Source organism: Anabrus simplex, chromosome 14 (assembly GCF_040414725.1).
Source record: "Anabrus simplex isolate iqAnaSimp1 chromosome 14, ASM4041472v1, whole genome shotgun sequence".
Lineage (NCBI taxonomy): Eukaryota > Metazoa > Arthropoda > Insecta > Orthoptera > Tettigoniidae > Anabrus > Anabrus simplex.
In genome coordinates this window covers 23,116,986-23,143,214 of record NC_090278.1, presented here as the reverse complement: position 1 = coordinate 23,143,214, position 26,229 = coordinate 23,116,986, and the positions used below count along the sequence as shown (strand labels likewise).

The following is a 26,229-nucleotide window of genomic DNA, read 5'->3' as shown; positions in this document are numbered from 1 at the left end:
TTCGGATACAATGATGAAATACGAATCCCAGCACGCAAGCAAGAATACCATCTGTTGCCTTCAAAAAGTTCTCTTCACGTTATAGGTAAAGTTACAAACGGAGCAGGAGCTATATCCACTACTTCTACCCTAGATAGCAATTTCGGTGCTTTTCTCTCCAGCGAATGTCGATATGAACTTAATGGTACAGAAATCGATCGAACAAGGAATTTGGGAATAGCAAGTACTATGAAGACTTTTGCATCAACGAAATCTACAACCAATCTCCAAAATACTGGTTGGTTCCCTGTCAGTCCGGGTTATGCCCTAGCTGACCGTACAACAGGTTACTTTCACATCGTTATACCTCTTTCTAATATTTTAGGTTTTGCTGAAGATTATCAAAAGTGTATCACAGGTTGCTCCCACGAACTAGTATTAATTAGAAGTAGCAACGATAATTGCACCCTCAAATCTACAGAAGATAATGATAACTCTAATATAATTATTGAGGATATTTACTGGAAGGTGCCTTCACTCTCTCTCTCCCACCAAGAACAAGCACGCATGCTTAACATTGTAGAAAGAAATGAGAACTTGCAAATCGCATTTCGATCGTGGGAATTGTATGAACTTCCTTCTCTGCCTGCAACCAAACGAATGAATTGGACAATAAAAGCATCTTCACAACTAGAAAAACCACGTTTTATTATCTTTGGATTTCAAACTGACAGAAAGAAAAAAACCACTAACGCTTGTGTGTTTGATCATTGTAATATTTCTAAACTAAAAGTCTTTCTCAATGAGGAATATTATCCAAATGAAGACATACGTGTTAAAATAAGTGCTGGAGACTTTTCCGAACTGTATGATATGTATACAAAATTTCGAGCTGCTTATTACTCATTAGAGGAAAATGAAATCGTTGGACCTATCCTTGATAGACTTCAGTTTAAAACATTGGCACTTTTGATTATTATCGATTGTTCTCACCAAAATGACTCTATTCGCTCATCTCCAGTCGACATTCGTGTAGAATTTGAAACCGACGCCGATATTCCTGCGAATACATCTCTTTACGCACTTCTTCTTCATGACCGAATTGTGGATTATAAACCACTTAGCGGAGAAGTTACCATAAAACAGATGTAGACTTGAGAAGAAACACTCACCATGCTTGCATACTTCTCTGTTATTATGGAACATACTATACTAGAACTTAAAAATAGGTATGACTGAACAATAGCGTGGTGTCGTCATAAATCAATGCTTCCTTCACCGCGCTCGTGTCGCCATCTATAAAGTGTTTATTGATGGAGTTACTATAAAAGAGATGTGGGCTAAGAGGAAACCTTCACTCCATGTGCGTGTACTTCTCTTTCATCATGGAACAGTCTCCACTAGTTCTCATCGATCTGAAACCTTTGGATAATGGGCGAGTTGAATGTGCTTTCTGTGAATACACCAAGGATGCTGACTTTAGTTGTGCAGCTTTAATTAAATTCGACAAACAAGGTAAGTTAAAAAAATTTTAAAAGACTTACAAAACAAATGTTTCGTTGTGGTGAACGGATTGGGTGAAGAGTTTAAAACTGTTTTTTCTAAACCTGTTGCTGATTTGTCAATGTACGGATGTTCGAAAGCAGCCTTGACAGCAGAAGAAACCAGTGATGATGAATACTTTCCGTGTGAACTACATCAAGAAGAAAAACAGAAATGTGCGTTATGGCATAATAAACACATGCATGATTGGCTCTCTAAAGAGAGTAATGTTATGCGTATGGTGAGTGCTTCTATAAACAAATATCGTCATAGTGGACTTAAATCATTCAACACTCTGGACTGGTGTTATACGCCTGATGAAATTCTGATTTCGCTTGCTGATCATCAACTTCCTTTTCTTTGGAACATACTGCCAGATGAATTCAAGGAAAAACATCCTGAATATGAATATTGTTATGAACATTACTTCAACAACGATCCAAACGCTACTACTCAAATAGATGGTACTCCCAGAATGAAGAAGGACTGTCGTATGTGTAAACAAAAAAAGGTGAAGGAGATGTATTATAATAGTCCTTGCTGTTCAAAGGAATAAATAATAAAAAAGATGGTGTAATTATGTTTATATACACATTTTTGTATATGTGTCTTGATTAAATAAATATCATATAACCTCTTTTGTGTATTATTTATTTCACCACCTTCCTTATAGTTAAAATAAAAACAAGCAATATATATAAATTTATTATTTTTTATTTTTACAAACTAGCTCTTTTACATTTAATTACATAATCACTTCATTTATACTTTAATAACAATCAAATAGGTACACAAATAATTTATTAGTTCCTGTACATACATTTTAATTAGTACATGAAACATCATACTTCTTATACTTGTTTACTATTACCATCAATGCGGTAATGACCCCACGCTAAAGTTGAAATACCATCTGATTGGATGCATCGTTTATCATCATCTGGTGTTAAAACTACTTTGTTTTGACACACAGTAAACACATGATGAAGATTTGATTGTATAGAATACTGATTTTTCATCATATGCTTATTTTCTCTGAAACACTCCTCATAATCATCTATTGTCAAATTCGCTGTAGATTTTACACCTTTGGCTTTTGTTACAGTTTTCTTTTCTGTTTTTATAGCATACATTTTTGCTCTAAGTCCAATAAATTTACAAAACAACACACCTGACAATTCATCCTTCATGTAGCCTATTTCACGTCTATTCATTCTAGGAATTCTGTAAGGATTATCCTCTGAATAGTCTCCTGTATCAAACCATTCAGCAATATCTTCCTTTATATCTGCGTAAACATCCTTAGTTTTTATATGATAAATAAGGCTATCTGTATCAGTATACACTAATGTAAGGTCCCCCTCCTTTGGATACTTTTGCTTCATGTACGTATAATGAAAATCAACTACCTTTGTTTTAGATAAGTCTAATATCGTCATTCCTACAAACATTGGTTTATCGCTCTTGACTATCACCCTTTCCATTTCAATAGCTGCACACGATTCATCAAAAATGACTCGTTTCTTAAAGGTAGGTTGCGCTATTAAACGCCCAGCACCAAAAGGTCCATCCCAACGTGTTGTCAATTTAACATCCCTAAACTTTCTCACATTCATTAGTGTGCGACCAAAAACGGAATTATTCATTAACTTGAAAAAGTTTTTATCAAGATCGTTTGTGCTTTGCTTACGTTTTTCTGTATTCAATTCAATGTAAGGTTTCATCCAAGGCGCTTGATTAAATTGTAGTATTCTGTAAATTTTTAAACATTGCAAACCATACTTTAAACATTGTTTCAAGTTTCGATAATGCAACACATACCGATGTTTATTATGTAGTGTTGTCATAAGTTTAGGAAGAGCCTTTTGTGCAGGAGATTTCCTCATTTCAGGACAAAGTGGAAAATCGTTATGCCAATCATGTATTTCTCTAGGATATAATAAATCCACTTCTAAAATATAACCTATTTCAGATTCATCATCTACATTTAGCACATCAAATTCATCTACATTTTCTACCCAAGAAAAATTGCCTACTGGGAGATACTGCATCATAGCCCACCCATATAGGTTATTTACATCCAAGTACAGTAAATAAGAGTCGGGTATTTCTGGGTTGTAATCGCTCATGTATTTATTGTTAACTTCAACATACCTATGAGCACAATATACTACTCCTCCTCGAATACCTCTTTCTACAAATTGCATCATATCCACATCGGTGATGAGTTCTATGTGAACTTTTGTCTTTAGAAGCGAACTCCAAGCTAAACCAGGAGCAGTAAAATAATGAGCAGGATCCAACCCATAAGTCTCTCTGCACACCTTTCTAAAGTTTTCAAAAATATCTGCTAAAAGTAGCACATCAGTTTTCAAATACAAATCTGAATAGTCACCCAAAGTAACACAATTAAAAGTTTTCCATACACGTTGTGCTCGTTCATATTCTATCTCAGAAATAGAACTACCAGTAAGCAAACTACCAAACATATCTTTTGGTGGTAAACGTCTTTCATCTAATACGCTTATTTCCTTTACATATTCGTAAGGAAAAACACCTTTTTGACACATCAATTCGAAATGAACAGCATCTGGAAAATATTTCCGCGTGATATGTTTAGCATCATTGTTCATGTACAAAGCACATTTCTCTAATGAACTGCCTAAGAAGTTGAATGAATCAAGAAATCGTAATTGCAGCGACCTGAAAGCTTTACTATCAACAACAGGAACAACTTTAGTAAACGACTTATAGCGTTCTGTATTAGTAGGTATTAATGTTACCCTTCCTGGATTAAATACCTCACTCGCATTATCATCATTCTCCTCTACCTCTACAATCTTCTCACACAATTGTTTGATAATAAAATGACTATCGTATCCACTCAAATTATGAAAAAAGACTGGTATGTAATTCGGTAAGGTGTACTGTAGATTACAACACTGGTGACTAGCACCACGAAATTTTCCAGTTAAGTGGTCATGATCTTTAACTTTAACATCTGTTGCGACAAACTCTTTTTCGCAAATATGACAAGTAGTTGCTCCTAAATATTCTTCTTCCTGATCTCTATTAAGTTCCTCTATCGGAACTACTTGAGCATAATAATGTGCTATATCTTGAACAATACTAGATAATTCTCTAACAAACCATTCGCAACAATCGTCTCCGCGATATAAATTAAATCTACTGTATGTTTCATTGTAAGAACAATGCAAATAGTAAGCGATACTGTGCGCTCTGTGATAATTCAAGGGAGCTGTATAGGAAGTTTCATTGTTTGGCATAGCCGTGTCAATCGGGTTCAAAACGCATTCGATGTCAGCATAAATAGTAAAAGGAACTATTTCTTTATGTTTATAATGAATGAACTTGATTATTTTTTCATGCTCTTTCGGCATTTCCAACTTTACAGGATTAAATTGACTGCACGTAACCATGTGGTTATCTAGTCTGGGTTGTGTACCAAAGTATGATAAACAGCGTTCACACACATAGATCTTATGATTATGTTTTTTAACTGTTGAAGACACCAACCGAGATAGAGATTTGATCCACGAAAAATGGTATACAACGTTATCTTGTTCCGTTTGGAGCAGCAATAGGTTTACATGCTTCCTTGCAGAACCCTCTAATTTCTTTGTAATGTAAATAGGTACAATTGTAAACGGTTGATTGCTATCTTGTCCTGCATACATCCACTTTCCATTTTCATACATTACTCCATACACATTCACTGATATATCGTTTTGGTTTTCAAATTTAGACAACTTTTGCATTTCCATAGGAAATGAAATTCCTTCTAAGTTTAAAACACTTCTATAGTGTGGATATGATGATCGACGCTCGGTATGCGTTCTTGCTGGGTTAAGAGCAGCTACAATTGACCATGCAAAACAGTCATCATCGTTGCATTGTACATTAACAACAGCTTTCTTATCCCGTATGGCTTTAGGTAATTTCAAATGGTGACCCGCATGAAATCCTACATATGAATTTATGTTTATTCGCAGTTCCAACAGCGACTTAAGAGCCCACTCAGAATCTCTCTCTGGATAGCGACTCAATTTGGTTAAGGTCTCTTGCACAACATTTTCTTCATACCAGTCTCGTAAATCTGTTGCAATAGTAATAATATGATTTTTGGTGTTGGTGTGAAGTTTAGTTGTCTGATCCGAACTAGGCAATATGTGTTCAGATATCAATGATGTGTTTACTTTAAGCGCACTACTTTCTAACGCTTTTTGCACATACTTTTTAAACCATATGTAACACCTTTCCAAAAACAATTTAGGATCCTTCAACTCACAACTATTTCTAATTGACCCTGTAAACATACGCGTCCTGTAACTAGTTTCTAGTAATGTCCAAGCCATACAACATTTTTCTACTCTTACAGTTACTTTGCTTAAACAATTGTTTTGTATACAATTCTTTAGACTGTCAACTAGATTTACCTAATATGTATTCAATTCATTTGTATTTTCAATTAACGTGGGTTCATAGATTGAAAGATGAGTTGATGGAATAACGTCTACAGACACATTCAACCCTCTGTCCAAACCACATTGTTCTAACATACTCTCTACGGAGGTGTATGTGTCACTTAAAAATTCTTCAAATTTATGATTGTTTGTTACATTATCCAAAGAAAAGGAAAGTTCTTCTGACAACCTCAAACGTTTTGGTTCCATCATTGTTTACCTAATTTCTCTATTTTTAATAAAAAACAGCAATAACAGTTATGTACTTCCGCATGAATCCACCATTGTGGAAGGAATGTATAATGCTACTAGAACAAGGAATTAGTTTCAAATCACACTTGTTCTCAAGACTTCATAACAAATGCTAATGACATACCTTACTGTACATATCAATAAACATTAATACATTTGACATAATTTCTTTACTTTAAATAGACAGTAATGACAGTTGCTGTACACAGTATGTACATCCGTATTGTAGTTCAATAACTGTTTATGAATCCACGAATACGGGGAATGTATAACGTCACAAGAACAGTGAATTAGTTCGGAATCACACTCATCTTGAAGACTGCATAACAAATGCTGTTGATATATCTTACTGTACATATCAGTAAACACTATCACATTCGATTCAAACCTTAGAGTTTTGTAGTTATAACCAGAAATTATTAAAAAATGAGCATTTTTATCCAACCCTGGAGTCTGTAATATCACACGTAACACACACTCATCAACATTTTTCCTGTGCTCTTGATAGTATTCTTTCGAAGAATCTGATGTGTATACAGTAAACGTTAAGGGTGTAATATTGTTTATCCAACAGTCTTCTTCTTCTTCTTCTTCTGCCTTACAACCCTCAAGACATGAAGAAACTATAACTAACTGTTCGATTCCTTCTCTCTGTCTTACACTTATATGCTTATATTTCATATTTTAGACACACATATAAACAAAAAACAGCTTAGGCACACATATAAACACAGCTAAAAAACTATGGTAGATAAAACATAGGTAGGGAAGATTCTAGCGCCTTCTCCTCCTCAGCAGACTACCCTTCCCCCTATACACACATGAACAATGTTAGAATATTAAAGCAAACATTTTAAAGTTTCTATTTAACAAAATCTACCTCGTTACGTGAATTTATTTTGCCTTTATATATAAGCTTCAATCCCCTTTTATTTAATTCCTCCACGTCGTTATCGGTTAGTTCTTGGTACTGAGCTGGTAACAATACTGATGTTGCCACCTCTTCGTCACCGGATTTTTCTAAAATATCTGCAACAATTCGCCTCCCGTACCGAGTTTTAACAGCTCGGTACGAGAGTACATTGTAAACTTCTTTGACCGCTAATTGATCTAGCGGTCTATACTCGCTTCCTCTTGATTTGGATAAAGTAGAAAGTTTCTTCAACAAGTCCATTACTTGATGACAAACAGTTAAATCACACTCTGAAACCAAAAAAAAAGAAATCCTAATATTATCCTCTCTATTCAATCAAGTTATAACTTATTACATTGCGTTACAAAGAAACAGAGAGAAAAAACTTACCAAAAGATTAGGTGTGAATCAAATCTCTGGTCAATCCCGAACAGCGCGAGCAGCAATCAAGGATATATGTAATAGATCACTGATGTACACAAGCAAGGTCGCAGAACCAGCGAATACGTTTCCACAAACGAATGTTGGCTATATATATACTAAACTCATCGCAGCAGGAGAGCGCACGTGCAAACCAACTCAGCGGGAGGGCGCACGTGCATGCATGTTTAAAAATAGGAGACAAAGGAGGCTGGCTCAGCGGGAGAGCGCACGTGCAAACCAACTCAGTGGGAGAGCGCACCTGCCACACACAGCTGCACAAAAGAACAAAGGAAGCGGGGGAAACGAGGCTGACTCAGCTGGGGGAGCGAGGGGAGGGGAACGAGGCTGACTCAACGGGAGGGGAGCGCGCACCTGCCACACACAGCTGCACAAAGGGGGAAACGTAACCCCCCTCCGCCAAGGGGGTGGAGGCCACACCCCGCCCCCACCACCCTGCACGCGCGCGCGCGCACGCACGCTCACCGCCCCCACAGAGACAGACCAACACACCCACCCTCCCCCCAGCACTACCCACCCCCACCAATCAGAGCAAAGCCCCGCCCCCACCCACCAATCAGAGCAAAGCCCCGCCCCCACCCACCCACCAATCAGAGCAAGGCCACGCCCCCACCCCCACCCCCAACCAATCAGAGCACAGACCACGCCCCCCGCCCACCCCCCACCCCACCCCCCCCCCCAAAGTGGATCAGAACCGGCGTCACACCACTACTAACATGACAGCTACTCGTCAGGAAACTGCATCTGAACCTCCTCTTCCTCTCACCAGCGACTCACTTCCAGTCTCAGGAGCCCGCCGTCCTCGCAACAGACCTCACCTACTGGTACCCACGACTATCTCCTTGAAAATCCAACTCAGCAATTTCGATCCCCACGCAACATCCTTTTCACCCTCCTTAAGTTTATTATGCGCCGTGAAGAGATTGCAGACATACGGCCAACCACCAACGGTATCATCATCAAACTGAATGAAGACCTCGTTGCCCAAAAACTCACTCTATTAATTGGAGCAGGTCAACTTGATTCCACCACTCCCTTCAAGCTTCTGTCACAACCAGCATTCAAGTCACCACCTCCACCACCCAGACATAGCCTCTTCAGCTGTGTGATTCGTGGTATAGATCCAACTATCACCGAAGAGGAAATCGTCACCGAATTGAACACCGAAGGTATTCCAGCTCGTAAAGCCTACCGAATCCGGAATGCAACAGGCCCAACGTACATGGTGAGAATTCTACTGCCTACCACCGCAGATCTCGACAGGGTGCTGGCTTCGGGTGTGTACATTTACCGACGCCACTATAAAGTTGAATCCTCACGTGCGGCACCACCGCAATCAACTCGCTGCGAAAGATATCTGATTTACAACTCACACACGACCAACAAGTATCGAGCTCCGTGCCCTAAGGGCGGGCATTGTTCCAAGCACATCCAACGTACAAGTGCCCTAACACTGCGCAACCTCCTGTCTGCAACTCCTGTGGAGAAGCACATCCGACTTTCGCCCGTAGATGTAAAGCTCGTCCCGCCCCTCCTCCTGATAACCCCGAACTCGTCGCACCTATTCGCACAGTCGATTCACCTACCAGTCCCAGTCGCTCTCTTTCCCATCTCCTACCCTCGAGGATTTAATTCGATTCGTCACCATAGCCCTCTACAATATTCACCCGTACCACCGTCCTCTCGTCCTAACACACCTACAAGCTGCCGCAAACGAAACCCTCAATGCCCACTTTCAAACTGCATATTCCGGCCTAAATACTCACTTCCATTTCACCCCATTGGAAACACTTGTCTGAACCCTGTCCGTCCTCCCGCCCCCACCTCTAACTCTTCTTTTCAATGAAAACTGCAGCATCCAGTCAGCAAACAGATCAATGGTGGGGGAAGAAAGTTCTAGTATCGCATCAGCGACAAACTTACATCGCTCTTCCAGTTCCAGAAGGGTCATCGGTCGATCTCAGCTCAATAAAGACTCATCTCTCTTTTGTAATAAAAAAAATTAAAAAATGGCAATCTATGTATACAGTCAATCCCTATCATAGCTATTGTTACTGCAAGAAATAAAATAAAGTCTAAAATCTTTCACCCAAGAGGCAACCCCCACCCCCATCTCGTTCATTTTCTTACTTCCTTTACCCACCTTCCTTTTCCATTTTATTTCATCCTTGCACACATCCCCGATAACTAAATACCATCCGCACACACCTCCCAATTCCATACATCAAATTACCCTCCTCCCCATACCATCACTCCTTCTCCAACCTGCCGAAACTCCTGGCCAGAGTGAAGGCGTTACCTTCAGGGTGGTCCGCCCCTCCCCTTCAGGGAGGGGAATGAAAACTAGAAATGATGATGATGATAGGTCGTATAGCGACGATGCGATAGGAAAGGTCTAAGAGTGGGAAGGAAGTGGCCGTGGCCTTAATTAAGGTACAGCCCCAGCATTTTCCTGGTGTGAAAATAGGAAACCACGGACAACCTTCTTTAGGGCTGCCGTCAGTGGAGTTCGAACCCACTATCTCCCGGATGCAAGCTTACAGCTGCGCACCTCTAATCGCACGGCCAACTCGTCCGGTCCAAGAAATTCCAATTAAGGATAAAATCCCAGACCTGGCTGGGAATCGAACCCGGGACACCCCTGGACCAAAGGCTGAAACACTAACCATTTAGCCATGGAGCCGGACAGATACCAATAAAGCACCTTTCTAGGAGTTATGCTTTATGAAACTACTGATGTGACAAACAGAAGTCTACCGTTGTACGTCACGTTCATGATAGAGGGGACTGCAAAGAAAAATGTCTTCATTCGATGATGTAAGAGGTAGCCTGATGTCTTAATCCCAGCATACGCCACTATTTCCCACAAATCGTACACAATACTTCCACACACACCCATCATATCTTTCAAGAATACTTACAGTTCTAGGGTGTACCCAGTGGCGTATACTGAGGGCTACCAAGGCTATCAGTGAATCCCAAACCTCAAATGAGAACAATAGAAATCTAAAGCACGCTATAATGTAAGCATCTGACACACTTTTCCATTTATAAAACTTGAAAGCGATGAGAAAAAACATCGCATGTATATCTGACAGGAAGGCATCGGAGACTGATATTGCACCCAAGCCCCGCGTCCCTCTCCCATCAACCGACCTCACGTGCCTTGCTGCTAATTGGCCGATAGGTGCGGGGACCGGGAGATAAGTGTGCTAGGCTTCGCTCCGTCAGATCGCCACTGCATTACTCATCGTGTATACTTCCTCACCTCACAGTTCTGACTTAATTATATAGATAACAGAGTCACTCCCGTTTACCTCCACATCCTTGGAGGAAGACAGTGAAGGACTTCCGTTATAGCAGTAATATAGCTTTCTTGTTATAGGAAGGTCTGCTCAAATGAAATGCAATCGTTCAGGTTTAGTGTTCTCTTTTGTTGGTTGGAATCGAACCCGTAATCATGGATCGCTTCCGAGGAAGGTAATAAAGCAGTGAACGATGGGTACGACCGCTGTAAAATTCAACATTTTTATTGAATAATAATAATAATAATAATAATAATAATAATAATAATAATAATAATAATAATAATAATAATAATAATAATAATAATAATAATAATAATAATAATGGTTCGTGGCATCTGTATAGGCTTCGTGGTGACCTATTGAGGATGAAATGAATGCGAAGAGGTCAGAAACGCCCAGTCCCCAAGCCAGGGGAAATAAGAGTACGACCGGGACCATCGGGCCAAAGGCAAGCATTCTATCCATTTAGCCACAAAGCCGGACTCGCTAAACCTTAGGCTACCATCTCCACTGGTCATGTGTTGAGAATTGACTGTACCAAGGGCCAGGGAAGTAGCTTGTGAAGCAACCTTGATAGCACAGCAGGCTGCAGCTCAAAACGCTTGAGGCTTGACATTCACTAAACAAACTATCGAAAAGAGGTATCCTAAGTCTAGTTGGCTCAATGGTCAGCGTACTGGCCTTCAGTTTAGAGGGTCCCGGGTTCGATTCCCGGCCAAGTCGGGGATTTTAACCTTAATTGGTTAATTCCAGTGAGTCGGGGGCTGGGTGTGTGTGGCGTATTCAGCATTGGAAATCATCCTAGGCAGGGCCGTCTACGAGAAAAAGACCCGTACCAGGCCTCTCCGGAGGCCATACACCATTACTATTATAGTGGTAGCCCACGTCTTGTTCCCAGCATACGCCACAGGATGTACCTAACCACGATGGATAATTGTTTCTGTGCACTTTTTTTTTTTTGCTAGGGGTTTTCCGTCGCACCGACACAGATAGGTCTTATGGCGACGATGGGATAGGAAAGGCCTAGGAGTTGGAAGGAAGCGGCCGTGGCCTTAATTAAGGTACAGCCCCAGCATTTGCCTGGTGTGAAAATGGGAAACCACGGAAAACCATTTTCAGGGCTGCCGATAGTGGGATTCGAACCTACTATCTGCCGGATGCAAGCTCACAGCCGAGCGCCTCTACGCGCACGGCCAACTCGCCCGGTCTGTGCACTTAATAATCAGAATACTAAGTAAGTATTGTGCTTCACTAGCTCTACTAAGTACTGAGCCTTGCAGGGTAGAGGATAGGACAAAGAAGCTGTTGTCTCTCGCCAGACAGCCCCTCGTTCGTTCCAGGAGAGGGTCAATACGGCTTGTTCTTCCTGTTCAGGTCGGTACGCGCACCGTAGACTCTTGCTTGTGCACTCAAGAAACCAGGATATAAAAGTACCTACCCAACATAGGCCCTAATAGCAGTTGCAAGTCAGATTTTGGGAGGAACAGTCACTATACCTGCTGCTTCTTGCAGCTCCTAGCCATACCTTAGCAAATACGTAAATAGGAGTACTGTATCTCGCTTACTTCAATTCCACTGTCCCTTCCGCGAGGTACGTAATATTGCAAGAAATTCATGCAGTGACCCATTTGCATTTACAAAACTAATACTTCGAAAGCACGGAATACCATTTTCAGAGCCTGACAGCAGGGTTCGAAACCACCATCTCCCGGATGCAAGCCAACAGCTACGTGACCGCAGCCGCGTGGACAGTTCGCTCGGTAAATACAGTGCAAGAGGTCGCAAACTCTTTGTCTTCCACCACAGAAATAGGCTGGACATCTGCAGCAAACGACTGTGGAAATACAAACTAATACGTATATTTCAAACAACAAAATTCTAGAAAAATAATTTTTGCCTGGCTGAGTGGCTCAGACGGTTGAGGCGCTGGCGTTCTGACCCCAACTTGGCAGGTTCGATCCTGGCTCAGTCCGGTGATATTTGAAGGTGCTCAAATATGTCAGCCTCATGTCGGTAGACTTACTGGCACGTAAAAAGAACTCCTGTGGGACAAAATTCTGGCACCTCGGCTTCTCCGAAAACCGTAAAAGTAGTTAGTGGGACGTAAAGCCATTAGCATTAGAAAAGTAATTAAAATACACTTTATTTAATACCTATTGTTAAGGGTACAAGAGCAGTAGAGAAGAAACGGCAGAGCCTAGGATACCGGACAAATACCACACAAAAACATTAAATTTTGAATGTATTTCCAAACAATTATTTTCTTTTTCTCCTTTAAAACAATAACAAGTATTGAAAATGGAACAAATATAAATTTTGAAAACACATCTTAGTAGACAAAGTAGAGGTCCCCATTCTACGAAAAATTGAAAGGCTAAAGGGCCGGAAAGATTCAAATTGTGAGTCTTGGATAGCTCTATCAAACATTTAAAAAAATGAAAATCGCTTCCGGCCTAAACAGCTTGTTTCTTAACTCGTTTTCTTCTTCTTCTTCTTCTTCTTCTTAATCTGTTTGCCCTCCAGGGTTGGTTTTTCCCTCGGACTCAGCGAGGGATCCCGTCTCTACCGCCTCAAGGGCAGTGTCCTGGAGCGTGAGACGTGGGGTCGGGGGATTCAACTGGGGAGGATGACCAGAACCTCACCCAGGCGACCTCACCTAGTATGGGGGCCTTGGTGGGGGGATGGGAAGATTGGAAGGGTAGATAAGGAAGAGGGAAGGAAGCGGCCGTGGCCTTAAGTTAGGTACCATCCCGGCATTAGCCTGGAGGAGAAGTGGGAAACCACGGAAAACCACTTCCGGGATGAGTGAGGTGGGAATCGAACCTATCTCTACTCAGTTGACCTCCCGAGGCTGAGTAGACCCCGTTCCAGCCCTCGTACCACTTTTCGAATTTCGTGGTAGAACCTGGAATCGAACCGGAGCCTCCGGGGGGGGGGGGGGAGGGTGGCAGCTAGTCACACTAACCACTACACCACAAGGGCGGATATACACAATAGATCACAAAATAAGAATGTCTTTTGTGCCTCGTCTTTGGCACTAGAATAAAACAGCAAATAAAACAGTGTATAAAAACCAAAAACCAAACCCCACGGCACTTAACGCCCTTGAAAGGGCCTTGGCTTGCCCAGCGACTGCTGCTCAGCCCGAAGGCCTCAGATTACGAGGGGCCATGTGGTCAACACGACGCATCCTCTCGGCCGTTATTCTGGGCTTTCGAGACCGGGGCCGCCATCTCAGATCGCTCCTCAATTATAATCACGTAGGCTGAGTGGACCTCGAACCAGCCCTCATGTCGAGAGAAAAATCACTGACCTAGCCGGGAAACGAACCCGGGGCCTCTGGCCGAGAGGCAGGCACGGGGCCGGCTAAAACAGTGTATAGAATAACAGGGAAGAAATGAAACAAACGTGCAAGCTGTTATACTAAAAAGAGTGAGAAGTAGCATAAGAATAAGTATATACAGGAATTGCCGCCTCTGTGGTGTAGTGGTTACCGTGATTAGCTACCACCCCCGGAGGTCCGGGTTCGATTCCCGGCTCTGCCACGAAATTTGAAAAGTGGTACGAGGGCTGGAACGGGGTCCACTCAGCCTCGGGAGGTCAACTGAGTAGAGGTGGGTTCGATTCCCACCTCAGCCATCCTCGAAGTGGTTTTCCGTGGTTTCCCACTTCACCTCCAGGCGAATGCCGGGATGGTACCTAACTTAAGGCCACGGCCGCTTCCTTCCCTCATCCTTGCCTATCCCTTCCAATCTTCCCATCCCCCTACAAGGTCCCTGTTCAGCATAGCAGGTGAGGCCGCCTGGGCGAGGTACTGGTCATACTCCCCAGTTGTATCCCCGACCAAGAGTCTGAAGCTCCAGGACACTGCCCTCGCTGCGTCCGAGGGAAAAGCCGAACCTGGAGGGTAAACAGATGATGATGATGATATACAGGAATTATTAATAGACTGGGGGGGGGGGCTGTATCAGGTTGCTTGAACCACTGCAATATGTACAAAAGAGCAGAGATACTGTAATGGCGCCATCTATATTGATGGCTGAAAGAAATGAAAACAAGAAGAACAAAAGAAGAACATACTGAGTAACACTGTGAGACACTGTTGAGAACGTAACGACCTGTAATGACGTAAGCGGTGATAATTGTTGTTCCAACCCTTGTCCCGTTTCCCTACGGGGTCGGGTATGAGGTGAGATGAATCTGTCGTGGAGGGTTTTTATGACCGGATGCCCTTCCTTACGTCAACCTCATCAGAGGAGTTAATGAGATGAAATGAATGACGCGATATATGATAGTAGGGAGAGGGTGAAACCCGGTGCCGGCACATAGTCTACTCCTGTCAAATAGCACCATGGGGTCTGCTCAAGGCTTAACGTCTCCATCCGACGGACGACTCTCCATCAACAGCGTCATATGCCCTCACCCTATATGAGCACTGCGGAGAGGTTTGGAATTTAATCCAGGCTTTTGGCACGCAATCTAGTGATTAGAAATTGCATACCACCACCTCCCCTACCCTGCGACCAACATTCTGATGGTGAAAATTTTTTCGACCAACGGGACTCGAACCGGCTAACCTCGGTGTCAGACTGTTTATACTTCAGCGCCTTAACGACCATGGCCACCAGGCGGGCTACGGAAGCGGTGATAATGAAACATGTAAATACACTGGGTGTAACAAAATTAACCTGTTATGGAGAAGAGGAGCCTGAGTGTAAGCACTGCACATCACTGATTGCACTAACACTGCGTGGGTGAATCGCGTGCCCCTAGTAAAGGAATGTTATGTTGACATTTCACACAAGTGTTTAATAGCATGAAAATAAGTGCACACTTAAATGCATATTTCACCACTTCTTGCTGCATAGTTGCTTGATTATATTGGTGATTTATACAGCGTATACACTGACTTAGCAAATGTCATGGGATAGTCACCTAACAGCGTGTGGAGCCTCCTCTGGCCCTGCGAACTGCAGTGAGAAGCCGTGGAAGTGAGTCGACAAGTCCCTGGTAGTCCTCTGGACGCAGGTGACACCAAATCGTTTGCAGAGCGGCGCAGATGCTGGTCTGTTCGTGGGTGCAGGATCCATGGCACGGAGCCTGCGTTCCAGGACATCCCAGATATGCTCGATAGGGTTCATATCGGGGCTCCTGGGTGGCCATGGCAGGCGTTGGACCTCCTCTGCATGTTCCTGAAACCATTCCCAGGCGACGTGGAAGCGATGTGGCGGCGCGTTATCATCTTGAAACACCGCAGAACCGTCTGGGCGCTGGAAGGCCAAAAATGAGTGGAGATGATCTCCGAGCAGCTCAACATACCGCGTACCATTCATAGTCTCTTCCAGAACAACTAGGGGTCCCATTCCATACCAGGTCACGGACATCGAGGGTGGCTGGACGGCCGGTCGTTCATCTGTTGTGTACGGTGACACCCGCATTCAACCATTCACGATACACCCTGGACGCGGTTGATCGTGTGAAGACGAATTCCCGCACCACTTCCGAAATTGCACTTCCCATCCGTCAGGCACCGACCACCATACCCCGTTCGAACGGTGTCAGCTCACGACGACGTTCCATGTTACACCTGTCACATGCACAGCCACTGCTCACAAGGTCTCCTATACAACTGCGCTGGCACAGGGGGCGTGTGGTGGGCAGACAACACACCTGCGCATCAGTGCTCCGCTATCCGATGACATTTGCTCAGTCAGTGTATAAGTATGAAGCGCCTTAACTTTATTTTACGTAGTACCAATGATTTACATAAAAACAGTACCGGTTTCGACCCGTAAATAGGTAATCTTCAGCTGTTAGAGAACTTACTTAATAGCGACTGTACAGAATAAACAGTACTAATTAAAACTAAACAAGAATGCCATTAAATAAACATGATACTACTATTCTAAAATTACTTAATATTAAATACATACATATGGTACAGTTTTGGGGTTGAAGGGTTTTACACTGGCCCCATGATTACCACATATTACAAAAGTTCCGTTTGCTGAGGTTGAAATTGGATACAATTCTTAGGGTTTATGGAGAATCATTGACATACTGGTGTCAGGCTAAGATATCCAATGTTAAATGCCAGTACCATGTCCAACGGTTATTCAAGGTGCATTGTTGGGCCGCAAATATGCGGGGACGTCGTATTCATTAGAATGAGAGGTTTAATAACCTGTTTACAAGTACATAGCTCTAACTCAGTCTATATCAGTGATAAAAAAATGCTAGTTTATATTAGACTTCCTTATTGAGGTTTACGTTGCTGTGCGTGACATATTGAAATCAGTACAAGCTAGTTGTGGGTGCTCCTCTCTTCATACTTGCGTTCCCTCATGAAATTTTAGAAAATCTGAAGAGAGAAGAAAAGGAAGGTAGGTATTAGAATAACTGATAGAGAGTGCCTGTTAAATAGGTTGTATATACGGTATGTGTGTGTGTGTGTGTGTGTGTGTGTGTGTGTGTGTGTGTGTGTGTTACTTACGTGTGAGCTGGATATGTCCTTGAGCATGGCTGTTGTGGCGTTGAGAAAGAGTGGTGGAGGGGGGGGGCGCCATGTGGAGGGGGTGGTGTGGAGTGAGGCGTGTATTATGGGGCGTGTATGGGCCCATGTTTGCTGATAAAGTCAGTGTATATCCGACATCTAGTTATCAGAGTTGTATGCACTGGTACAATGTTCAGATTTTCTATTATATTATCATCTAGAAAAGGCACACATTACCAGGTATATGCATGTCTTTTCCGGTTTAACTAACGGATGGCCCCAGCGAATAGTAGACTACGCAGCGTATGAATTTGACACTTACCGGTACGTCAGTTTGTTGGTCTGACATTAACCTACCAACACACACAAGTTGATTCTGCCAAACACTAGCGTCTGTGTCGTATCATTCAGTGATCATGTCAGCGTTTGTGCCTGAAGAGAAATTTTTGCGCCATGCATTGTTTTTCTTATTTAATCAAAAGAAAAATGCTGTGGAATCATCGTATGTTGGTAGAAACATGTGGTAAACACGCTCCGTCGATTAGAACATGTGAGACATGGTTTCGACAATTTAGATGTGGTAATTTCAATGTGAAAGACAGTGCGCGCTCTGGCAGACAACAAAAGTGCGATGAGGAGTAATTGCAGGCGTTATTGGACGATTTACCAACTCAAACTCAACAGGAATTGGCACAAGCATTAAATGTGTCGCAACGAACAATCAGCAGACGTTTACGAGCAATGGGGAAGATCAGTAAAACTCGGTAAATGGGTCCCACACGATTTGAATGAACGGCAAATGGAAAATCGCGAAGTCACTTGAGAAAGGCTTCATCAACGTCACGGAAGCAAATCATTTCTGTACCGGATTGTGACGGGTGTCCGCCTCTGTGGTGTACTGGTTAGCGTGATTAGATGCCACCCCCGGAGGTCCGGGTTCGATTCCCAGCTCTGCCACGAAATTTGAAAAGTGGTACGAGGGCTGGAACGGGGTCCACTCAGCCTCGGGAGATCAACTGAGTAGAGGTGGGTTCGATTCCCACCTCAGCCATCCTGGAAGTGGTTTTCCGTGGTTTCCCACTTCTCCTCCAGGCAAATGCCGGGATGGTACCTAACTTAAGGCCACGGCCGCTTCCTTCCCTCTTCCTTGTTTATCCCTTCCAATCTTTCCATCCCCCGCCAAGGCCCCTGTTCAGCATAGCAGGTGAGGCCGCCTGGGCGAGGTACTGGCCATTCTCCCCAGTTGTATCCCCCGACCCCACGTCTCACGCTCCAGGACACTGCCCTTGAGGCGGTAGAGGTGGGATCCCTCGCTGAGTCCGAGGGAAAAACCGAACCTGGAGGGTAAACAGATGATGATGATGATGATGATGATGATGATGATGATGATTGTGACGGGTGACGAAAAATGGATGTAGGCCCTATTTTGAAAACCTGAAGCGGAGGAAATCGTGGCTGTGACCTGGCGAAGCCGGTCCTTCAACACCAAGGCCAAATCACTTTGGCAAGAAGACCATGCTTTGTATCTGGTGGGACCAGAGCGGTATTGTGTATTATGAACTCTTGTAGCACAACGCTATCGTCAACAAATGATTAATTTAAATCACGCATTGATCGAAAGACGGCCTGAATGAGCCAGAAGAGATGGCAGAGTGATTTCTTTTCACGACAATGCGCCGTCTCACACAGCAAAACCAGTGAAAGACACCTTGAAATCGCTTGGATGGGGCATTCTCCCGCACCCGCCGTACGGCCCCGATCTGGCGCCATCTGACTATCACCTGCTCGCATCAATGGGGCATGCCATGCACTCGCAGAGCAGCACTTCAGCAATTTCGAGGAAGTTGGAAAATGGCTTGACGAATGGTTTGCTGCAAAAGACAAGCTGTTTTTCTGACATGGTATTCATAACTTACCTGAAAGATGGTCGAAGTTTGCAGAAGCCGGTGGCCGGTAATCGAAACAGACTTTCAACGTATTAGGTCGTGTTACGTACATGTAGTACGTGTCGGTTGCTCTGCGAAATCGGGAGGTTGTGGGTTTGGATCCCACTGGTGTCCGGCTGGCCATTTATGTTCTGTACTTAACATCTCTGCAACACGTACTACATGTACGTAACACGACCTAATACGTTGAAAGTCTGTTTCGATTACAATGCGGTCGTGAAAATTCAATATTCACCGGTGGCCGGTGTTTTGAATTTAAAAAAAATGAATTTCTCTTGAAAATTACGTGTTTCCTTTACCACAAAAAACCGACAGAAACTTATGCACACACCTGGTAAATATTTACTTATTTTCCCAGCCCGCACTTAAGAACGCGAGCTGAATAGGGAACATGCATGCTCCGGGGTTTTAATTAAAAATATGCTAATCTGATTCAAAATTTCGTGCAGTATTCAAAAATGTGATCAGAATGTACAAATAATAAATCCAAACATGATAAAAATCTACGAAAATGTCACGTCACGAAAGTACGCGATCTCATTGGTCTGACGTCATCGTACAGGTTGACTGAATTAGCAGACGAAATAACACATAGTGCGCTGTGAGAAGCAGGATACACTTCGCGTATTTCTACTTTACGTTAGTGTCTAGTATGATTAAATTCGAGGTCTATACATCGGATAATAATCTGAGTGGTATATTTTAGACTTAAAATGAATCCTGCGCAGACAGTGAGGCAGAAAACTTATAAATGGTGTAGAGTTCCGATGTGCACTAGTACATCGCATACCATACCAAACAAATTGTTTATACATGTTCCAAAGACTCTAAAACTAGGGAGAAATGGATTTTGGCGAGCCGAAAAAATGCTGATGATATATCGGAAAAGTCCACAGTTTATTTTTTTTAAGATTTTAACGTAAGATGAATTTGTTTGAATTTTCAAATAATTTTTCCATGTCAGCTGTTCTAGTGGTAAAACTTTAAATTTTAATGTATGATGCTTTATTTAAATGCTTCAATTACATCTTGGAATATGAAAGTAATAAACAGTGCATTAAATAATGCTGATTATTAAAGTATTCTCCAAACCTAACCTATGTTTTGGGTGATCCATGTCAAGATAATAAATCAAAGGGGTTATGAACCATTTTGACAGCTCTAATTCTACCAATATATCTTGGCATGGGGCAGTTATGTATGTCTTTATTGAAGAGCTTAATTGGTAAAGAAATTTAGGCTATATCTAAATACTCTATAATGTAACAAAGAATAGGCGTGTACATCATGAAAGGAAACAACGTGAATTTAACAAATGTATAACTCTACACAAAACCAATGCTTGTTTGTTGGGGTCTTATAAGTTAACAATGCTCAATTATAATAATTATCATTATATTAATGAAATAAATAACATAATTGCACACAGGTGAAAATAGTGATGTAGGTGTTTAAAATATTATCCAACTTAGCCTAAGTTTTAGGTTATACAAGCCAAGTCAATAAACCGAAGGGTAAAAATACCGCACGAGTTGGCCGTGCGGTTAGGAGCGCGCAGCTGTGAGCTCGCATCCGGGAGATAGAAGGTTTTGAACCCCACTGCTGGCAGCCCTGAAGATGGTTTTCCGTGGTTTCCCATTTTCACACCAGGCAAATGCTGAGGCTGTACCTAAGGCCACGGCCGCTTTGTTCCCATTCCTAGGCCTTTCCTGTCCCATCGTCGCCATAAGACCTATATGTGACGGTGTGACGTAAAGCAAACAGCAAAAACAAAAAAACAAAAAAAAAAGTAAAAGTGACAGCACCCAAAGACATTCCTGTATTGAGCGACTAAAATGTCACCAGGACACTTTTCTTTCCTGATATGCTCAGCTTGTTAAAAGCCAAATGTAATTAATGTTATTGGCTTCACGCCCCACTAACTACTTCTACGATTTTCGGAGACGCCGATGTGCAGGAATTTAGTCCTGCAGGAGTTCTTTTACGTGCCAGTAAATCTACCGACACGAGGCTGACGTATTTGAGCACCTTCAACTACCACCGGACTGAACCAGGATCGAACCTGCCAAGTTGGGGTCAGAAGGCCAGCACCTCAACCGTCTGAACCACTCAGCCCAACTTGTGAAAACTAGATGAAGTCATATTTATCTTTATCATGTTTAACTTTTCCCCTCCACAAAGATATTTAATTCTCTTTCATGGGCCCCGGAAGTGGGTAGGCCAGTTGCCCCAACCATAAATATATATTTTTTTAGAAATGATAGGTTATAGACCTACAGTACTATGATCTTTCTTTCTTTCCTTCTTTCTTTCTTTCTTAATCAGTTTATCCGTCAGGGTTGGTTTTCTCTCGGACTCAGCGAGGGATTTCACCTCTACCACTTCAAGGGCAGTGTCCTGGAACGTGAGACTTTGAGTATGGTGATGAAACTGGTGAGGAGGGCCATTACCTCGCCCAGGCGGCCTCACCTGTTATGCTCAACAGGGGCCTTGTTGGAGGATGGGAGGATCGGAAGGGATAGACAAGGAAGAGGGAAGGAAACGGCCGTGGCCTTAGGTGCCTGGAGGAGAAGTAGGAAAATACGAAAAACCACTTCGAGGATGGCTGAGGTGGGATTCGAAACCCTTCTACTCAGTTGACCTCCCGAGGCTGAGTAGAACCCGTTCCAGCCCTCGTACTATTTGTTTTCAACTTTCATGGCAGAGCCGGGAATCGAAACGGGGCCTCCGGAAGTGGCACACATTAACCACTACACCACAGAAGCGGACTAGTACTATAATGCTACCTATATGTTTATGTTAGTGCTGAAATCCGATTTCTTACTTTACTAATGCTGAAAGCCCAAAAATGTAATGTTATTCTTTAATAGGGGAATCAGTCTAGAAGGAAATATTGAAAGTGATGTGATATCTATCCAGGTTCGTTGTTATCCTAATACTATGGGTTACACTACAATGCACATATATAAAAGACGCCACTTACAAACTTGCTTGTTATCCGCTAATTTCTGCGGCCACAAAAGTCACATGGTAGATTGTCTGACTGTGCTGTTTTGAACCTTTCTTCTGTCATTTCGAAGTTATTCGCGATCATGAATATTAAACAATCGGCTTTTAGCAACGGCTGATGCACAACGGCTGGTAGAGCTCCATGCGGTACTGGATCGTGACGTCACAGCGCGCCGCTTACGTCAGAGGCCGTTTCACTCGCCTTGCGGAAAGGCACTATTAAATAATTTTTTAATGGTAAAAAACAAGGCAACATACCACAATGTAATAAGTTTACGTACTATTTCATTGGTGTACTTTTCAAAAAAAATATTTTTGAAAATGATGCATGTTCCCAATTCGACGAGGCTGCAAACTAGTTTGTGTTCTCTATGTTCACCCTCTTACGATTAACGCAATGTAGACACAAGACATTTAGGCGTTCTTCGCACATCGTTGTTCGGAGCCACTATTTCACTTGGGGGAAATTGATAAATGTTGTAACAGAAAGCACTGCGCGGTAGAACTGGGAATAATAGTTCGTAAATGTCTTCTCATGTTGCTTTTCCACACTTCACACCATTTTTGACCTTCTGCAAGGATGTTTTCGATGGAATACAATTCCGTGATCAATCTCAAATGATTTAGGTGCCGGCAATCGTTAGTGGAAAAGCTTGTTCATCATTTCTGGATGGAGTACCATGTATTGTTGCATGAGAGAGGCGGCGTTCTAGGGATGTGACTAGAGAGTCTAAACAGGGGATGATTGTATAGCATCTGAATATTTGCTGTAAATCTCCTGGATAATTGCATCTGTCCACTTGTCTCGACACCTTCCATTTACCACTTAGTTTAAGATTTAGTTTACTTGTAATATCTACAACACCTTTCATAAATTGCTAGCTGGCTCTGTGGACCAGTGGTGGAGTGTCGGCCTCCGCATCCCAAGATAGCGGGTTCAAACCCGGCAGAGGTAGTCGGATTTTTGAAGGGCGGAGAAAAGTCCATTCGACACTCCATATTGTACGGTGTCGGCATGTAAAATATATCTGGTGACACATTTGGTGTTTACCGGACAACATTAATTAAATCTCAGCCATAAACGGCCAAGAGAGTTTCGGTTTACTCGGTCTGCCATCTAGTAGGTAAGGTAAGGGTTATTCTGCCCGAAGGCAGGTCCGAACCTCCGCAGAGATGTTCCTGGGCCGGAGTTTACGTGCGGTAGGGTGGCCAGTTCCTTTCCGCTTCTCCATTCCCTTACTCCCACCAACAGTGCGTGGCAACCCATCCAACTCCTGACCACGCCAAATGTTGCTTAACTTCGGAGATCTCACGGGATCCGGTGTTTCAACACGGCTACGGCCGTTGGCTGCCATCTAGTGGGCCTAGAGTAAAACGGAACGTCGAAATTGACGAGCAGACAGCCAGATGGCGTCAACTTGAAATGTCTGTACACACATATTTCTTTCCTGTTGATGAATCTTTTTTTCGCTCTTCCTTTTCTTTGCATACAAAATCTTGGAACAAAATGTCAAGTTCGTTATTCACTACAGATTACGCTGTAATATCGCGCTTATCGCGAAATAATTGAATTTCGCTTTAAAATGGCATTATCGCTTTAATTCGCGAACATAATATCCATATCTTCTTAACCAGTAACATATGATTCGTAAAGATATCGCAAAATCGCTTCAAAATATTTTTTGTCGCGTTTATCGTTAATGCGAAAAAATCATGCCTCTAGACATGACGAATCAAAAAGAAAAAGAAAAAAAAAATACCGGGCGAGAGGCTACATGGTTTGAGTGATGCAGCTGTCCACTTTCGTTCAGGAGATAATGGGTTCGAACCCCACTGTCAGCAGCCCTGAAAATAGTTTTCATTGGTTTCCCATTTTCATACCAAGTGGATATTTCCATTAATTAAGCCCACGGCCGCTTCCTTTCCTCTCCCTTGTCTATCTCTTCCGATCTCCCCCTCCCCCACAAGGCCCTTGTTCAGCATAGCAGGTAATTCCGCCTGGGCGAGCTACCGTACTGCTCTTCCTCCCAATTGTAACCCCCGACCCAAAGTCTTACTGCCCTTGAGGCGGTAGAGGTGGGGCCCGCCGCCGATTCCGATGAAAAAACCGACCCTGGGGGATAAACGAATTAATAATAATAATAATAATAATAATAATAATAATAATAATAATAATAATAATAATAATAATCGGGCTGAGTGAGTGGCTGACTAAACCCGATGGTATTTGAAGGTGCTCAAATACGTCAGCCTCGTGTCGGCAGATATATGGGCATGTAAAAGAACTTCCACAGGACCAAATTCCAGCACCTCGGCGTCTCCGAAAATCGTAAAAGTAGTTAGTAGGACCGGCATATATAAAACCAGTACAATCAATTTTTCCTTTTATTTTGGGAGTTTTACGACATTCTGTTTTAAGGTGACTGGAAAATAAAAAACATTCTCGATTATCAGCATTTGTTCTTCTGTGATGAAGTTTCCTTGAAGTGCAATAAAAGATATCTGCAAAACTTATAAGTGCAGTACGTCGTCAGTGAAGTAGTGATTCAATATGTATTAAATAAATATTTAAAAAATGTTTTGTTGCAGGCAATATGTTAAACCTGTTGGGATCATCTCCAATAAAGATTTAGACGTGCAGGCACGTTGAATCCCGTTACGGGACCGTATGTCCGAATGCTTTTCTATTTGGTGTTAATGTACCTAGCCGGTGGTACCTTTGTGCGAAAATGAGGATATAATTCTATTACCTGGCCACGCTCAACAGTACAGGATCAATGAGACGTTATTAGCATTAAAAACAAAAGTGTAACACTTGTGAGTGATTGAAACTTTCAGCCCTTAAAAGCTATCCTGTCCGAAGAGTTATTTTCGTGAATGCAAGAATGCAAGATATGTCCTCCTGAGGTATTAATGAATAATAATATATGCTGATACGTTCGCTGTCTTCACCCAGTTGATGTCTATTAGTTTATGTAGAGAGTTTTTTAGTATTGTCGCACATTGTCCCTGCGTACGTAAATATCTGTTTTTATTTTATTTTCGTGTACTTACAATATGAACAGCTACAAGTGAAATATTCTAGTTATACATATTTTTATTGTCCAATTATTTCATATTTGATTCCAGCTTTGATATTTTTGAATGATTTCAAATTCAGTACCTTGTTGTGCATATTGGAAATAGGTTCGTAAGTATTTATTTTACACATCTGGTTCCTTCGAATTTTAGCCTTTGTTTGTTCCTTAATTTATTTAAGTCCTGAATTGTAGATATTTTATCAGTTATTCTGAGAAGTACACGAATTAATTGTATGGTTTTTGGTTGAAGTGGACAGTAAGTAATTTATCTTGATAACATAGGCTCGCTTGTCGCTTGTTGCTGGAGTTGTCAAGGTAGGCTCTTCCTCCATGAAATTGCAGTGTTTGCTCAAACCGTTGCTAGACAGGTTTATGAAAATAGCAATATTCGCTTTCAATTCGTATGCTTCAAGAATGCTGACTACATTAAGTGTATTGATACTTGTAAACAGCTCCTGAATGTTAAACCTTCCTGTTTTAAGGCCCATTTTGTATGTGTATATCAAACAGTTTGGCCGAAGATAATCAAACATTTAACGCCAACTAGGGCAAAATAAATTCATAATATTCTCCTTACTTACAAGGAAACACTTCCGTCTGCTAATCTCAGATCTGATTGAGATTTGGCATCACGACTTCAGCAGGAATGCTATATTCTGCCATATCAACATTAGATGCCGAGACTTATATTTAGTACCTGTTTTGGAGTTTCAGTGTTTGTTCATTTAAGCACTGCATAGACAGGAGTAGCGGCGGGATGCAGGTACAGGCGGGCTGGCCGG

At 42.3% G+C, this 26,229-nt stretch overlaps 2 protein-coding genes across 2 annotated transcripts in view; one reads left to right on the top strand and one right to left on the bottom strand.

Moving 5' to 3' along the window:
* LOC136885771 (gastrula zinc finger protein XlCGF57.1-like) overlaps positions 1–26,229 on the bottom strand; it is a 712,640-nt gene that overhangs the window by 70,706 nt on the left and 615,705 nt on the right. The window lies entirely within an intron of this gene.
* Positions 25,213–26,229, top strand: part of LOC136885385 (gastrula zinc finger protein XlCGF57.1) — a 49,079-nt gene continuing 48,062 nt past the window's right edge. Inside the window, exon 1 of the mRNA XM_068230239.1 lies at positions 25,213–25,274. Coding sequence (XP_068086340.1) covers positions 25,245–25,274 — 30 coding nt within the window. The 5' untranslated portion in view covers positions 25,213–25,244. The remainder of the gene's footprint in view (positions 25,275–26,229) is intronic.